Source organism: Strongylocentrotus purpuratus, unplaced genomic scaffold (genome assembly GCF_000002235.5).
Source record: "Strongylocentrotus purpuratus isolate Spur 01 unplaced genomic scaffold, Spur_5.0 spur5_scaffold_17, whole genome shotgun sequence".
NCBI lineage: Eukaryota > Metazoa > Echinodermata > Echinoidea > Camarodonta > Strongylocentrotidae > Strongylocentrotus > Strongylocentrotus purpuratus.
This window is the reverse complement of record NW_022145602.1, coordinates 12,861,221-12,879,799: the sequence shown is the minus strand read 5'-3', so window position 1 is coordinate 12,879,799 and position 18,579 is coordinate 12,861,221. Positions and strand designations below refer to the sequence as shown.

The 18,579-nt window shown below is 40.5% G+C and overlaps 1 protein-coding gene across 1 annotated transcript in view; it reads right to left on the bottom strand.

Moving 5' to 3' along the window:
- LOC100888042 (catalase-like) overlaps positions 1-18,579 on the bottom strand; it is a 46,223-nt gene that overhangs the window by 13,556 nt on the left and 14,088 nt on the right. Inside the window, exon 4 of the mRNA XM_030987744.1 lies at positions 8,098-8,279. Coding sequence (XP_030843604.1) covers positions 8,098-8,279 — 182 coding nt within the window. The remainder of the gene's footprint in view (positions 1-8,097; positions 8,280-18,579) is intronic.

Genomic DNA, 18,579 nt, shown 5'->3' with positions numbered 1-18,579 from the left:
AATTCCTGCTGTTCTCACTGCATTTCGTTAACCCCGAATATCGTGTATGTTATGATTGGACATACTTCGCATCTGGCCAGCTGCGATACGCTCCATTGCGTAGTACCGGACTATTTTTCGTTTCTGTTCTCATTCATTTGCTTAGCACCGCAATTGCGGGGTTAGCAGGAGTTAGCACCACAATTGCGGAGTTAGCCCTGCTATTTTGCAGGGTTAGTTAACACCGTACTATAGGTGGGGTTAGCCAACTTTAGCCCACTTTGGTAAAAACCAGTCTGAACAGAAAGTGGAATAGGCTTAACCCCGTACTATAGGTGGGGCTAAGACCCCCCCCCCCCCCCTTAACCCCACCTATAGTACGGGGTTAAGCAAAATATTGCCAGTGTGAAAACAGTATAAGTGACCATTTTCTAATTTCTAATGATTTTTAGCAAAGGCATTAGAGAGATTACGGAAAAATAAATTTGTAACTTACAGACCGGTACTACTGTACATTATACATGCACTTATTTAACTTCTGGAAATATATTAGAATTATTATAAACAAGCTATTTTTCAATGACTTCTCCTAACTTTGACATTCAGACACAGACCAAACAAAATACATGATTTATTGTAAATTTCAATTACATCGGATTTCAAAGAGGAAATAGTTTTACTATAAAATGCCCCAAATGTTCCCAAACAAGTCAATTTCTTGTGCCGATCAGTGATGGCCCTACAGGTCCCATATTCAAGAATGATTGTTGATTTATTTGCAAGCCAGGATAATATAATATTTGATTTGATAAAGCTGTGACCGGTAGGGCCATCACTGACCGGCACAAGTGAGGGACTTGTTTGCTGGGTTCTGAGAGGAGATTTTTATTTGCAGAGTGATCAATGTGTGTATGTCGACCAACCTGTCTTTGAAGACCACCCCATGTCTAAAATCACTCTGATAATAGCTGCCAAATTATATATGTATGAAAATAGCAAATTATAATTTTTTAATCTCTCTTCAATACTGCATAATAATACATTATGTATGTACACATTAATTAACCCTGTAAGTTGGGGCTTTGATCGGATCAGAAGATCGGAGCGACACCTGCGCACCTGTGATCGGTATCGGCAAAAATTATTGGCAAAAAAGATCGGCAGAACATGCGGGCCGCCATCTTGGATTATAATGCATACCTACATTATAATCCAAGATGGCAGCCTGCATGTTTTGCCTCTTCTCTTAGACCAATATCATTAATTTCAAAGTCATGAAAAGGCACTAAATATCAACCCACATGGTCTCCAACAACTCCAAATGACAAAATAATCCCAGCTCTGGATTTTTTTTAAGCATTTGATAGCCCAAAACTTGAACATTTTCAGCATTAAAAAAAAAAAAAAAATTGGTTATTGATTGGTGATCGGTTATTATTATACGATCTCACCTGATCGGCTCAAGATCGGCCCCCGATCCAATGATTGGTTACAGGCCTAGTTCACATGATAAATTCCATTCAATTTAATACAAATTGTAATTTTACATATATTTGTATGCTTAAATATTGGATTATGTACAATTGTACGTACAATATTTAGCTCAGTAGGGTAAACATCAAAAGTTAGGAAAAATAGAATGGATATTATTTCATATGTTCAGAGCCATGAGTCATGAGCCCTTCTGGCTCCAAACAGATGACTTGCTTAAAGGGCACTGTCACATTGCTGCTGTATTCATACAAATAAAATTTGTCCTGCGATCAAAGGTCATTCAACACCAATTTGCTCCTTATCTTAAATACCCTGGTAATTATGACTTGGCAATTTTCATTGTGGATCATCACTACATAATCGTGTGTGATTTTTTGTTATTGAAAGAAGTGGAAGTAGGCATCACGGTTAAAACTGTTTTGAACTGAACTTTAAGCTGGTTGCTTTTTTTTTTCTTTTTCATCCCTTTCCTTTTCTTTTTTTTGTTGTTGTTTTGTTTGGGGGGAGGGGCACAGAGATCATTCAACTGTACAAGGTGAACATGTTAAAGTAATAAAGAGGGGGAGGGAGGGGGATAGGGAGGTAGAGGGGAGGGGACGAGAAAGGTAGAGAAGAGGAGTTAAAAACTAAAATGAGTAAAATAAAACAATTTTTTGTTTACGACTGCACAAATTGGCACCAGATCAAGTGTGATGACCTTCGAACATCAAATACAACCTGATGCCTGGGTGGAAGCCATTTATAGGCATAACTTGCACGTACGCCATGCATAGCATACTAGATATTGTTACTCAAACATTTATTCAGAATTCATATATTGTTTGAGCAATTTTATCACAATGTACCAGGGTAGGCTGTCTATGGTCTAGGGCTTTTAAAAATTAAAGGTACTACTCAACTCTTTTTAATGTGACTGCATGTCAGGGAAAAAAAAGAATAAGTCATTGATGCAAGGGCAAATCATGAATATATTTTGTTTGGGGGGATGGGGGATGTCAAATTTGACAAAACCGAAGCAAACTTGAGATCATCAAAAATGTTAAGGTTCTTTTTAGGGGTCAAAAATTTCAAGGGGCACCTTCTTGTTTTGTGTTTTTGTGCATTGAACAAAAGCCTCATTGGTTGTAAATTGGGGGGGGGGCACAAAGACTGGTTGTGCCCTACCCCTTAGAAACTAATTGTCAGTGCACGAATTCTTTAAAGCATGATATCAATCATAGAGACCACAGACTGTATTTCCTTTGAGATCACACACCTAAAGGTATCTACATGTTATTATTTAGAGGGCTTTTTAAAAGCCTGATGAGCCTTCTGAGAGGTACAGTATACAAACAATGCTCCCTGCTTTTTGTATTTTAGATTTGTTATTATTATTTAGTCCCTATTATTGAATTGTTGATGGAATATTCAGAACAAAAATGTTTGCGTAAAGCACAGAATTTGAATCTAGTTTCATTTACAAGTAGTAACTCCCGGGTAAACCTAAAAGTAAACAAAAAACTGTTTCAAGCCTCTGACTAACGTTGAAAATGTGTGTCATCTAATTTGGGGTGTACTGAAAATGAGAGCAATCTTGGCCCATAACCACGGAAACGGATTAAGTCCTGTCAAATACATGGAAGTAGTGCTCTCTCTCTCTCTCTTTCCCTGTTGATGACACACTCTTTTCATTCCTCCCCATTTCCTTGCTACTTACTAAACTTAGCGCTTAGAGACTTAGGTGGAAAGCGCTTTATAAGAACCTTTTTTATTGTTATTGTCATTATTTGTTACAGTTAAAGGTAAAGACCAGTTATGGTCATGCGATTGAATTGTGAAAGAAACGTTCTGGAATCGATCAGAAAAGGTTGATCATCTAGCATCTAGCATCTGCAAGGTTCTGGAATCATCAAAATGATAAGAAATTTGGCACATTCTTCGTAAAGTTACAAGCACTATACACAGAAAGATGTATATGGGACTACCCTATATCTCTCACAGACCATGAGAGAAACAAATTTACCAAATATATGAATTAGTAGGCGGTTTCCCGGCAAATTTTTTATCATCATGTATTAGTCAAAACATATTCTTTCACATGATTGGTGATGAGAGCTTCCATTTCATTTTTTGAAATTGGGGCGTTTCCAATACTGGTCTTTACCTTTAACTCTACATTTAATTCAAAGTTGCACAAGGTAAACTTTCCTGAAGCCAAAATAATTTTGTTTTTTTACCAAACTCTGCAAAACCAATTCTCTGCAAATTTGATTTGTCAGCGGAAAAATTAACGGAAGAACAGGGTCATTAAAGCTCTGGGGGAATAAAACAATATTGAACCAAACATAAAGATATCTACAGCCCAGGTAAAGAAAAACAAAATTGGTTTGCTTTGTCCATGTGAATAGAACAAAAAAATTACCTATAAGAAAATTATACAACGCTTTAATAATACTAGTTATCCAACAATTTCTAAAAATAACCGTCTCCATTTATATTGATTATTCAACACCGTAAAAAAATCAAGCCAGAATGCTCTACTAGTACAAGTATACAGTATGTTTGCCATACATGAGTAGTTTTAGAATTACATTTGTTTTGTAACTCTCATTGCTCCAAGGCTGTTACTCTTAGCATTGAACAAGGTCCAAAGGTTAGTGGGCGTATTTTGTGTGCTCATAGGTTTGAAAAAAATACTAGTCTGGACGTCAGGATAATATTGATTGATTTTTTCTTAAAGATGAAGTTGAGTTCTGGCCATGCGATTGCATTGTGAAGGAAATTGTGTGGAATCGATCAGGAAAAGGTTGACCATCTAGCATATAAGAATTTGTGTGTATTGCAAGGTTCTGGAATCATCAAAATGATAAGAAATTTGGCCAAGTCTTGGTACAGTTACAAACACTGTACACAGACAGATGTATATATGGGACTACACAAACACGTGGCGTAAAAATCCTACCCAGGAGTTTTACGATGTTACATGACATATTTAGAATATGAAGGCATTTGAAGAGCCATGCTTTTCAGGGAACATGTCTTATCTGATGTTCTTCCACACTTGCATAATAAGAATGATAACACTCACAAATTATTTTTCACCTCTTCCCAGAACACAACTTTCTCTTTAAATATAGAATTTTTGAACTTTCAGCAGTTTCCTATTAGCACCAGGGGCCTGTTTCATAAAACTTGTTGTCAATAACAAATTTTGAAATTCAATGACAAATTCGGTCTTAGCCAATCAAATGCCACGATTTCAGTAGCTTATAACGGTTATCATGACTTGTTATTGATAACAAGTTTTGTGAAACAGGACCCTGGTTGAAGATGTCATGTTGCCCAGGAGGATCCCATTTAATAGACAAATCATTATTTGTAGACATACAAAAAACAAAATTCTTGCCTGGATGGAATAATTTAGGGCTGCTACAATTCAAGAAAAAAATTTATGAACTTAGGAAGACTGAGTTAAAGACTACATGTATGAGGTCAATCAGACCCTCCTTGACCTTGGTAATATGAAATACAGCCGAATCGGACAATATTTACATTGTTCACAAGAAAAGCAATTATTTGAGGAGATTCAAAAGTCTATATAAAACAAACCTGCAATCCAATATACAGACCTATGTGTACCTGGTACAAGTTGTATACAATGCAGGTCATTCCGTGGGGTTCGAGTCAATTTTTGTGACATTCAAGTGAGAAACTACAGTACATATGTCTCCTAAACTGTATCAACCATAACAATGTTTGCTCAAATTGAATTTACCACTATCACATACATGCCAACATTTGAAAATCAGAAATCTGTACAAATTATGCTATTTAAAAAAAAAAGAGGAACAATCCAAACTCTCCTATTCAATACTACAGACAAATTTGTACAGGAAGAGGAACACCTGCATTAAGATGATAATTATCTTCTCCCAAAAAGAGGAATGTTCCTCTTTAATCTGAACAGTTGGCATGTATGCTATCAGTATGTTTAGAATTACTCTTACTACATGGTGAATCAATATTATTGACCCAAGTTTATGTAATGTTATGTAAAAATGTGATGTCCATATTTTTAACACTTGGAAGAAGAAAAAAAAAAGAAGCATATTAAGCTATTAAATATTTTGCACAAGAGTAATTGAAACAAATGATTTTTTGGGGCACTACTATATCCATTAAATACATAAAAATCTTCCAACAGATGTTTTCATCTTCTCTGTGCTGAAGATGTCATAACAATACTACATGGACATCATCGTAATTTTAGCCGTAAATTTATGGAATGACAATATTACTCTTTCTCACTGGATACACAATGTATTGATGGACTGTATATGTGATTTCAATGAATTGCTGAGGTAAGGCGATTTGTACAGGAAGGGCTCAAAAATGCACAATCATGGCAGAACAAAAAGAGTGAAAGAAAGATACTTTGGTTAAAGATAAACTTTAGTTCTGGTAATGCGATTGCATTGTAAAAGAAAAGGTGTGGAAAGGATCAGAAACAGTTGATCATGTAGCATGTAAGTATTGGTGTGCACTGCAAGGTTCTGGATTCATCAAAATCATAATAAATTTGATCGAGTCTTGGTAAAGTAACAAGCACTTACACAGAAAGCTATATATGGGACAACAATCACAACACACATGGTGTCAGGGCTGGTACTACCTTGATTTCCTTGTCTTTCTATGCTCATTACTCAGCCAGTATACATTTTCTTCCAAAATTGTTTGACACATGTCATTTATTTGTAATCTTGAACATTCAGTGTAAGTTTCGTTTGATTCTGTGAGAATTAATTTTCTTTTTTTTACCAGAACTCAAGTTTATCTTTAATATGTGAAGCATGATGTTAATAGGTTCAACCAGTAAACAACAGCTTCATACTGTACATACACACACACACACACACACACACCACCACCACCACCACCACCACCACCACCACCACCACCACCACCAGCCAAAGGGCCTCACCGAAATACCATTATTTCATATTCTAGGAAAATAAAGAAAGGAGTCTTTCAACTAATAAAACCAAAGTGCCACAAACGGATGACAAGTCTAAAGAAAATATATAGATTGATTAAAAAAACTACAAATATTTGATTGTTCAATTAGCATGGCGACACACCTCCCCCGGACAATTTATGGAGAAAAACCAGGTGCTTTATTGTACACGTTATAAAAGAAATAAAAGTACATTGTTTAGATTTGATGAGAAGATCTTGATGAGAAGATCTTGTTGAGATTGTTCATGTCTGCTACATAACTTTGTCATGTGATATAACTAGTACCTGGACAAAATTGAAATTTGCCATCATAAAAGTTGTACTGGTAATGAAAAGTGATATTGATAATAAACTTTAATTGCAATAGGCAATAGAACCTGACCTAGAGCTTGTCCTCGTTCGCAAAAAATAAGGTCAATTAGGATATCAGTAAAGTTTTGTAAGGAAAATCCTGCTTAAAGCATTTCATATTTTGGTTCTTATAAAATGATGTCAAATACTGGTTTACTAAAAGCTGAAAATAATCCAGGTGTATAAAACCTGGGAAGATTATACAGGTCTGACACTAAACCCTCGCTTCTACTAAAATCTGAACACCAAACACTAGCACCGGAGAGGTGTGACAGAGTTTCATTTTTAGTGACGGATGAAGGACTGCTGTAAGTATTTAGAACCACAATGGTTGAACACCACACTCTAACATTTACACAAACACCATACACCAAAGACTTACATCAAACATTAACATTAAACACAGACGGAACAATCAATGAGAATAATAGGGTTTCTCATCTAAGTGTACATGAAGTTGCGGAAAAAGATGGGATTGCTTAGTTTAAAACCAAATGCGAAACTTTAAACAAACACAAACACGACATAGTAAATGTGAAACAACAAACACTAACACTGAAATACCATTCTACAAACATTCAGTAACTACATTTCTCTTCTGACTGTTGTAGAAGCTTGGGAAGATGAATGTTCCAATAAGTGGCACAAAATGCTCACATTTACAGTAACAAAAGCATGAGACATTTATAACACCAAACACGGACCTATAGAATTTAAGATGAGTGACTAGGTTTATTTCTGGCTATGGATTAAGCTCAGGAAGAACATTGGATCATGGATAAAGAAGATGGGTGTGTTGCTGCCTATAGGATCCTAGACCATACACTAGCAGAAACACCAAACACCCACATACAAAATTAGCACCAAACACCTGATCTACAAACCTTAAGATGAGTGACTGGGTTTCTCTTTTGGGTATGGATGAAGCTAGGGAAGAACATTGGATCATAGATGAAGAAGATAGAAACACCAAACACCAACATCAAACATTAACACCAAACACTTGATCTACAAACCTTAACATGAGTGACTGGGTTTCTCTTCTGGGTATGGATGAAGCTAGCGAAAAACATTGGATCATGGTAAAGAAGATAGAAACACCAAACACCAACATCAAACATTAACACCAAACACTTGATCTACAAACCTTAACATGAGTGACTGGGTTTCTCTTCTGGGTGTGGATGAAGCTCGGGAAGAACATTGGATCACGGATGAAGAAGATAGAAACACCAAACACCAACATCACACATTAACACCAAACAAAGATCTACAAACCTTAAGATGAGTGACTGGGTTTCTCTTCTGGGTATGGATGAAACTAGGGAAGAACATTGGATCACGGATGAAGAAGATGGGTGTGTTGTTGCCGACCAGATCCCAGTTGCCATCCTCCGAGTAGAATTTGACGGCAAAGCCACGAGGGTCGCGGGCGGTGTCAGCCGATCCAGACTCGCCACCTTGAATCAAATCAAACATATACATTAATTAATATTCTGTTCTTGTAAAGCACATATCACATTGTACAACATCTCTATGCGCTTACAAAGAGCTTTGGAAATTATTACCCTAGTGTAACACAGATAGTGAGATAAATGAAGACTCAATATTGTGGTCCAGGTTGTTTTGATGTCATACTTTATTCTCGAAAATAAACCCGAGAAAGGATAAACCCTGAAAGAATACAATAGAAAATAAAGAATCATAAATTGTCATATTCATAAAGAGTTTCAATAAACAAACAATCAGTAATAAAAGTAGTAAGCTGGTAGCTTGACTCTACTATAATCACATTACAATGTTTTCCTCAACTAAACTCCTATGCAATTAAGTGACAAAATATGGCGTTATGTAAACGTAAAATAATATAGATTAGAGTAAGGAGGAAGAGAAGAGTGAGAGACAAAGAATGCATCAAAGAATAGATATATACTAAAACCTAAGGTAACACTTATCCATTAAGTTAAAACATAAATGAATTGGTTAAATACAATAATGTTTGTCAACTAAATCCAATTGTGTAACATAATAACAATTGATTATTAACGACAGAGACTCGACTTGAAATACAAGTGAAAGATGAAAGTTAAACCAGATTAAGTTAAACCGAACTAAACTTAAATCGGATTAAATCTCTAGTATGAACAGACCCATGCATTCCTAATGCACAGTACACCCAACTAACAAGTTGCCATAGTGTGAACGGGGTTAAGCCCCTTTGGCCATGTAACTACATTCCTGAGTGACCTATCACCTCTAGTCTAAACATTGACCGAAAGCTACACAGAAGCACATTGTGTGTAGTTTCAACAGAAAATGCAACTGGTCAACAGCAGTTCAGGCTGATGACAGATTTGTTCTTGCTACTCGATAATGTTCCAAGAATATCTATCGCCTAGCAACAAGCCTTAAAGATACCTTTTCCTGATAAACTTAAAGCACAATGATATAAGACAATAATCGTTACTGAATATGAATATATACAAATGATCCTATTTCGACAAGCAATATCATTTTGGATATGAATTCTAAATATATGCTTAGCAAAATCTCTGTTCCTACAGAAATTATCCAACAAATAACATTTCACCAGTTACGCACGGATTGTACAATTAATACTGATAAAAAGGGCAATGTTTCTCTAGTACAACAATAGTGAAACCTCTTCGTAAAGAAATACAGACAGAAGTTTATGAAGCATGATTGGATTAAGTAAATCAATGGAACTATGTAATTCTCAGATAGAGGAAACATATCAAAGTATCCATGCAAATCATGTTCAATAAAATACTTCTAGACCTTTGTCTCACAAGACAAAGCAAACTAAATACAGCACATGTATAGCGAATGTTAATACAAATATATTCTCATGCAACGAAATATGAAATGCATTTACGTTGTGAACACAGTCAAGTGAATATATCTCAGAGAAAGTACTAAATTACCTTCAATATATTCGGGAAATCAAAGAGATTGCACTCTCGCTCTCTCTCAGATTACACAGTAATAATACACACAAAACATACATTTTGGCAATATATAATAAATATATAAACTTACCCCTATTGGATGGAATTTGTCATGGAAAGTCAAATATCGTACAAGTTCTCTTCTCTATAGCATGGGTGTTGTCTCAAAGGTGGTATGAGATGGAATGAGTGGATTTTACCCTTCCTCATCCAGATGGGCGGTAGCCTTCACTCTCCCACCCTCTGGAGGTAACCACAACATTCTTTAGAGATAAGATTTACGACGTGTACAAGAGCTCTATTATGCGGGACCCAGAAAGTGACTAATGGGTTTTCTGAGGATCACTGCTCAGAAACTGCACAGTGTTGATTAATAATTAAAAGTAAACAATATTATAACAAACTTATTAAGATCATTATGAATAATATCATAATGAGATTCCAGACTGTCACATTCTCCCCTACTTGATGTTGTCGTCTCTGACAACTTTGGACAATTCAAAGATTCAAAATGATTTAAACAAACAAATACGAAAATAATCGTTTAATAATTTAGTGAGTTGGGTTAGAATTAGACATCATTTGCATGAACAACAAATGAGATTTGGTAATGTCAGCTACAATTTCGGACGAGAGGTGTGGGGGGTTCCCTTTCAACCGAGCAGACCTTCTGACAGGGACTACAGGTTCGTCCTCCGGTTCGTCCTCCGGATCGTCCTCCTGATCGGAAACAGTAGGTTCAGTAACGTCAGAGTCCCTAGCTAAAGATACTTCATCTTCGGCTATCTGCTGTTCAGTTTCTAGTTCAACCTGAGGAGCTGGGTGCTCCCCTACTCTTTCGGAAGTACCTGGTGGATTGTCATCTGTAAGATTGGTATTCTCATCGGGTCTTCGAAAGAGTACCTCTCTCGGCTCGTCGTCTTCGTCGGTTTGGTCGTTGGATGGAAGGGCGGTCGGTTGAGGGTCCTGTGCGGTGTCATCGAAACGATCTGGGTTGATGTCACCTACCAGTCCACGTGAGTCTAGAAGGTCTCGACGATGAACTGTCTTCTGTGGACCTTCATCCTGTAACGGCTCGATGACGTACACGTTCCCCTCGGGGTTGGGTCGGGCTACCACCTTGAACGGAGTGTCGCACCAAACATCCTGAATCTTGTTCCGTCCAAGGACACGATTCCGTGTGAACACTCGTGCTCCAATGACAAGGCTTGTGTCCTCAGCGGTGCGATTGACCCTCTCCCGTCTTCTCAGTGCTTCCTTCTCTGTCATCTGTCTTGCCAGGTCGAAGGCAGTCCTCAGGCGTCTATGATGAGCCTCCAACCACTCTGAATCGGATTCAGAGTGTTGAAGTCCTAGCTGGCGGTCAATGGGCAGCACCGGCTCTCTGCCGAAGAAAAGATAATATGGCGAATAACCCGTTGAAGAATGCGGTGTACAGTTGTAGGCGTACACCAACTCAGGCAGATGTTCAGGCCATCTTCTCTTCTTCTCCGGCGGAAGAGTACGCAGCCGGTCATGCATCGTGCGATTGAAGCGTTCGCACTGTGCGTTGCCCTCTGGATGGTAGGGAGTCGTCCTTGTCTTCTTCACTCCATACACTCTGCAAAGCTCTTTGACTAGACCACTCTCGAAGTTTCGACCTTGGTCGCTGTGCAGGCGCTTAGGTACTCCAAATCTCACAAACCAGTTGTTAACAAGTACCTTTGCGACCGTAGTTGCCCGCTGGTCTCTGGTAGGTACGGCTTGTGTATACTTCGTAAAGACGTCTGTCAGTACTAGGACATTCTCAACCCTGTTAGAGCTGGGCTCTAACACGGTGAAGTCTATCGCTAGTACTTCCAGGGGCTCCCTTGCAATGAGTGATCCCATTTGTGGATGTAACTTCCTCCCTGCCTTGGAAAGTAAGCACCGCTGGCAGCTTTCGCAGTGCGTGCGGATCTCTGCTTCCATTCCTGGCCAGTAGAAGCGTTGGACCGCTAACCTGGTGGTCTTTTCCGAAGCTTGGTGGCCAACTTCGTCATGGAGTGCACGTAGGATGTTGCTTTTCAAGGCTCCAGGTACCAGCAGTTGATTGATAGGTTGCCCCCTTAGCGTAACCCTGCGGTGTAGAATGCCGTCTACAAGAAGGAGGCGTCCCCACTGTCGCAACAGTTTCCGAACTGGCTGGTCTTCCTTAGCCATCTGCCTCGGAGTCGGGGCACTATCTTCCTTCTTGTAGGGTAGCGCTTTTCCGATGACTGGGTCGTTCCTTTGCAGAGCCGCCAACTCTTCTCTGGGCAAGGCTGGAAGGGTAGACAAAGCTGTCCCTTCCTTGCTGGTGTCTGTGTCCGTTATCTCTGATACTTCCTCTACTCTCACCGCAAGTGATGATGGCACTGGCGTCGACAAAGACGAAGGATGGCTTTGGAGACTCACTCCAACTTCTTCGAGTCTCCCTTGCTCAATTCCATGGTCCATTTTCCTGCTCAAGGCGTCTGCATTAGTGTTCAGCCGACCAGATCTGAACTTGATCTCAAAGTTGAATTGAGCAAGGTCCGCCTGCCACCTCATCTCTGTTGCTCCCAGCTTAGCCGTCGTCTGCAAATAGCTGAGAGGATTGTTGTCCGTGAAAACAACAAACTCGGCCCCAAGTAGAATGTCCCGGAACTTCTCGGTGATCGCCCAGTAAAGCGCAAGGAGCTCCAATTTCATACTACTGTAGTTATTCATGTTCTTCTCGTGGGGTCGAAGTCCTCTGCTAGCGTATCCCAGAACGACTAAGCGGCCATCTTGCTTCTGTGAGAGTACTGCTCCAAGTCCATGAAAGCTTGCGTCAGTCTCTAGGATGAGTGGTCTAGTGAAGTCAGGGTGACCTAACAAGGGTGCAGACGTCAACTGGTCCTTCAGTTCCTGAAACGCCTTGTCACAGCTCTCGTCCCAGGCCTCTGCTACCGACAAACCATGAACCACCCTCCTAGCACTGGGTACTTTCCCTTTCTTGCCCTTGCTCTTACTCTTCTTCTGTTGTTGTGCTCCTCCAACGAGAGCATGAAGAGGTGTTGCAATTGTTGCAAATTGGGGAACGAACCTTCGATAATACCCGGCCAGTCCAAGGAACGACCGGAGTTCTGTCTCTGTCTTGGGCGTCTTCCACTCCTGGATGGACCTGATCTTGTCTGGATCTGGAGAGATGCCTCCTTCTTCCACCATATGCCCTAAATACTTGAGCTTCTTCTTGAAGAGGTGACATTTCTCCACCTTGATCTTGAGGTTCATCTTGCGAAGGCGTCCCAGAACCATTTCGAGCCTTTGAAGAGTTTCGTCAAAGTCTCGTCCAAACACAAGGATATCATCAAGGTAGGTAAGAATTGTCTGAAAATTCTGGTCGCCGAATCCCTTATCCATTAGCCGCATGAAGGTAGCTGGTGCGTTGCATAAACCGAAAGGCATTCTTACGAATTCGTACAACCCGCCAGTACCAACGCGAAAAGCTGTCTTTTGGATATCTACCTCAGCTACTGGAATCTGGTGAAATCCGTGGGCAAGGTCCAAGCTGCAGAAGAAGCGAGCTCCTCTCAATGCCTCCAATGCTTCTTCAATCCTTGGAAGGGGGTATGCATCCTTATGCGTCTTGGAATTAAGAGCGCGGTAGTCAACGCATAACCTGAGCTTGCCGTCTTTCTTCCTTACCAAAACCACCGGGGCTGCATAGGGGCTGGACGACTCTCTGATGACACCCTTATCTAGATACTGTTTAAGGTATTCCCTTACCTCCTGCCAATGATGGGGCGGGATCCGCCTATGTGGGACCTTGACTGGAACATCATTGGTGGTGTAGATCCTATGGTCTACGTCTTTGCACAGGCCGATGTCATCTTCATCTTTGCTGAAGACGTCCAGATACTTCCCTATGAGCTCCTCCATGGCTCTTTGCTGCTCCAGGGAGATGTCTCCCAGCTGCATCCTCCGAAGTATCTGTTCGACATCAGGAGATGAAGATTGTCGATGCTCCTCGACCAAGGCTGGTTGAGGCCTCTCTTGTCGGTCGACTTCCGAAGCATCATGAACGATCCCGATTGGTGTCCTAGGCTGAATGTAAATGTCTCTGCTCGAAAGGTTCATTACAGGGACATTAATTAAACCGTTATCTGTGATATGAAGGAGGGATGATATTACCTTGACGCCAGGCTGGAGATGTTCTCCTTCAATTTCCTGGATGATCGCCGTGCGTATCTCCCCCTTCCTAGCAGGTCTAACTGAGACCTGAACCGTCTGTAGAGACCTTCCCTGAAGTAATACTGGTGCAATGCCGGCCACTCTTCCCAGTCCGCCGAGCTTGGTCGTAGGGTCTACAAAGATTTCCTCATACAAGGCCAAGACACTCACCCATGTAGCGTCTCTCTCACCCTTGATCTTCCTGAGGAAATCCTCTCCAAGTTCGTCTTGCAGAGCATTCCGCATGTCCCTTAGGACATTTGAGCCTATTACTCCAGGAACCTGTCTCTTCCTCTCTCCTATTGCTTCAGGAGGGTCCCTCACAACAAGGAAACCCATGTTATGAAAGCTCCTCCCAAGCACCCGAACCGTCAGCTCGACGTATCCGCAGTAGGGAATCGTAAGTCCTTGGGCTCCACTGATGCTGAGGATACGAGACACGTCTATCATCAACTCGCTACCGAGGTGCTTCCTATAAAATGCCTCGGTCACCGTTGATACCTGTGCCCCCGTGTCCAACAAACATCTAACGCAATGTGCAGGTCCAAGGTTGAGGTTGACCTCCGGACAATCACCTACTGCCCTCCTTAAGAGCGCTGAGCCGTCGAATGACTCACCCACCGTCAGGCTCTTGACGGTGGGAGCTATTCGTTTAAACCTGGTGCACTCGATGAAGGTCTAATCGGTGACTCACCAAGTTTCTGTTCTCTCCTCGGCCTTCGTTCTGGAACTGGCTTGGGGCAGTTGCGCCGAATGTGGCCCTTCTCGCCACAATTATAGCATTTCCCGTCCCCTGAAGGTGTTTGTCGTCTGCTTGTCAGAAGGGAGCTAAGCTGGTCGAGTTGCACCTGCTGGCGCTCCATCTGCTCGGCCTGCTTCTTCATAAGGTCCAGGATGTCTTTCTCGACAGCGATACTCCTGACAGCCGCCTCCTTAGGTTTGGTAGGTGCCGGTCCCAGCCATTCCATAGCTCTGTCCCGAAGGGCGAAGAAGGAAAGGCTTGACGTTTCTGTGTTGAGCCGCCGTAGCTCGCGCCTTAGAGACTCATCCCTCACGGCCTCTGCGAACCTGCTCTTCAAAGATAGGTCCCGCTGGCCCTTAATGGTAGGGTCCAGCTGAACCATCCTGTCAAAGAGGTCTACCAGCTGAAGAGAGCAGCTCAATAGGTCCTGGGACGTCCCCTGCATGTATGAGTAGAACTTCTGCTGGAGTTGGGGAAGGCTGTTGCCATCCCCAAACACCTTGGTTAGCACCCCAAATATAGCTTCATGGTCGTCCCGGACCTCATCTCCCCTCCCGCTTACCTCTCTTCGTGCATCCCCCTCCAGGTATTCTTTCACAAAAGCAGCTGCCTCTCTGCCCTTGAGACCCCTTAGCTCCAGCTGGGCCCTCACGCTTGCAACCCAGTCGTGAACTGTCTGGTCAGAAGGACGGGTCTGCTTTCCGGAAAACACATCTAAGCGCCTCCCTGGAGCCACGTAGACTGGCCTGGGAGCACCTGCCGCTTCCCTTCCTGCCTCCTCTTTGACCTCTGTGGCCTCCTTCAGGGCTGCCCTCAGCATATCGATCTCCTTCCTGAGTTCTTCCATGCTCATCTGGTACCTGTTACTATATGCACAAAAAAAGATAGAAATCTAGCTGTTGCAAAGAAACAATGCGTTGTTTGTTAGATCTCCTCTTAAGGTAAGCGGGAAAATATGCACTTCAAAATATGTAACTGAATTACATTATTTTTCTTAAGATCTTTAGAGTCTTTTCAACAACTGTTCATTCTTGGGATTTCCATGCACTTGCTGAGCTCCACTTGCATCCGATCAGTCCGTAGAAGCTAGGGTTGCCCTTCAGGTTACTCTCGCGATTAACAGTTCTTATCCAGGGGGATACATCCAGCTCTGATCATCGGGGTCTACCAGGGTCAACCAGTGTCCGGCTCTACTCCAAGATATTGGTTGATCTCTCTCCTGTAGTGGATCAGCAATCCTCGTCATCCGTAGGGGGTTATAACTTATGTTGACATCCTGCCGATTACGCCATTTGTAACACAGATAGTGAGATAAATGAAGACTCAATATTGTGGTCCAGGTTGTTTTGATGTCATACTTTATTCTCGAAAATAAACCCGAGAAAGGATAAACCCTGAAAGAATACAATAGAAAATAAAGAATCATAAATTGTCATATTCATAAAGAGTTTCAATAAACAAACAATCAGTAATAAAAGTAGTAAGCTGGTAGCTTGACTCTACTATAATCACATTACAATGTTTTCCTCAACTAAACTCCTATGCAATTAAGTGACAAAATATGGCGTTATGTAAACGTAAAATAATATAGATTAGAGTAAGGAGGAAGAGAAGAGTGAGAGACAAAGAATGCATCAAAGAATAGATATATACTAAAACCTAAGGTAACACTTATCCATTAAGTTAAAACATAAATGAATTGGTTAAATACAATAATGTTTGTCAACTAAATCCAATTGTGTAACATAATAACAATTGATTATTAACGACAGAGACTCGACTTGAAATACAAGTGAAAGATGAAAGTTAAACCAGATTAAGTTAAACCGAACTAAACTTAAATCGGATTAAATCTCTAGTATGAACAGACCCATGCATTCCTAATGCACAGTACACCCAACTAACAAGTTGCCATAGTGTGAACGGGGTTAAGCCCCTTTGGCCATGTAACTACATTCCTGAGTGACCTATCACCTCTAGTCTAAACATTGACCGAAAGCTACACAGAAGCACATTGTGTGTAGTTTCAACAGAAAATGCAACTGGTCAACAGCAGTTCAGGCTGATGACAGATTTGTTCTTGCTACTCGATAATGTTCCAAGAATATCTATCGCCTAGCAACAAGCCTTAAAGATACCTTTTCCTGATAAACTTAAAGCACAATGATATAAGACAATAATCGTTACTGAATATGAATATATACAAATGATCCTATTTCGACAAGCAATATCATTTTGGATATGAATTCTAAATATATGCTTAGCAAAATCTCTGTTCCTACAGAAATTATCCAACAAATAACATTTCACCAGTTACGCACGGATTGTACAATTAATACTGATAAAAAGGGCAATGTTTCTCTAGTACAACAATAGTGAAACCTCTTCGTAAAGAAATACAGACAGAAGTTTATGAAGCATGATTGGATTAAGTAAATCAATGGAACTATGTAATTCTCAGATAGAGGAAACATATCAAAGTATCCATGCAAATCATGTTCAATAAAATACTTCTAGACCTTTGTCTCACAAGACAAAGCAAACTAAATACAGCACATGTATAGCGAATGTTAATACAAATATATTCTCATGCAACGAAATATGAAATGCATTTACGTTGTGAACACAGTCAAGTGAATATATCTCAGAGAAAGTACTAAATTACCTTCAATATATTCGGGAAATCAAAGAGATTGCACTCTCGCTCTCTCTCAGATTACACAGTAATAATACACACAAAACATACATTTTGGCAATATATAATAAATATATAAACTTACCCCTATTGGATGGAATTTGTCATGGAAAGTCAAATATCGTACAAGTTCTCTTCTCTATAGCATGGGTGTTGTCTCAAAGGTGGTATGAGATGGAATGAGTGGATTTTACCCTTCCTCATCCAGATGGGCGGTAGCCTTCACTCTCCCACCCTCTGGAGGTAACCACAACATTCTTTAGAGATAAGATTTACGACGTGTACAAGAGCTCTATTATGCGGGACCCAGAAAGTGACTAATGGGTTTTCTGAGGATCACTGCTCAGAAACTGCACAGTGTTGATTAATAATTAAAAGTAAACAATATTATAACAAACTTATTAAGATCATTATGAATAATATCATAATGAGATTCCAGACTGTCACACTAGCTTTAGCTCCGGCAGCCGTAATCAGCGCACAGTCAATTGAGAAAAAATAAATCCTACCAGGTACCCATGTTACATGTTACTTCGTGACCCAACATTTTATCCAGGGTTTTATTTTGTCAAAGGTATACGGTTATGGTTAGGGACATGATTATGTTCTACAGGTAGCTTGGGTTTAATAGGTGTAGTATTGGGTACAGGGTTGAAGTAAGAAATGAGCACCTAGTGTAGGATAGTAGGATTGATCTCAGTACAATGAAGGGTTAAATGAGCATATGCCGTACACCAGCTTTGGTGACATGACATTTGACCTTGGGGACCTTTGCTCCTGGCTTTACTTCCTAAAAGTTATGGTTAGGGTGCGGTAAGGTCTTACATGTAGGTTAAGGGTTAGCATCTTCAACGTGGAGGTATTGTCAATGTAGCATTTGTAATAGATAACATCTACACCGCAATGATGTTGTGAAAGCAGACATCGACCTTAGATCTTTAATGACTCAGTCTTGACCCGAGATCTTGGATGCTAAATTTAAACAAGAGTGAGACATTTATTTTTCTTCCTGGTATACCGCAAATTGTAAGTCATGCAACGTGCATCTTTGCTGGTACACGTTATGGTTTTCAGATCAAAGTAGGGTCAAATGTTTCGCAACAGGTAAGGTTCTTGAAGGTTTCCAAAGATAAGACGTCCATACAACTGTACATGTAATA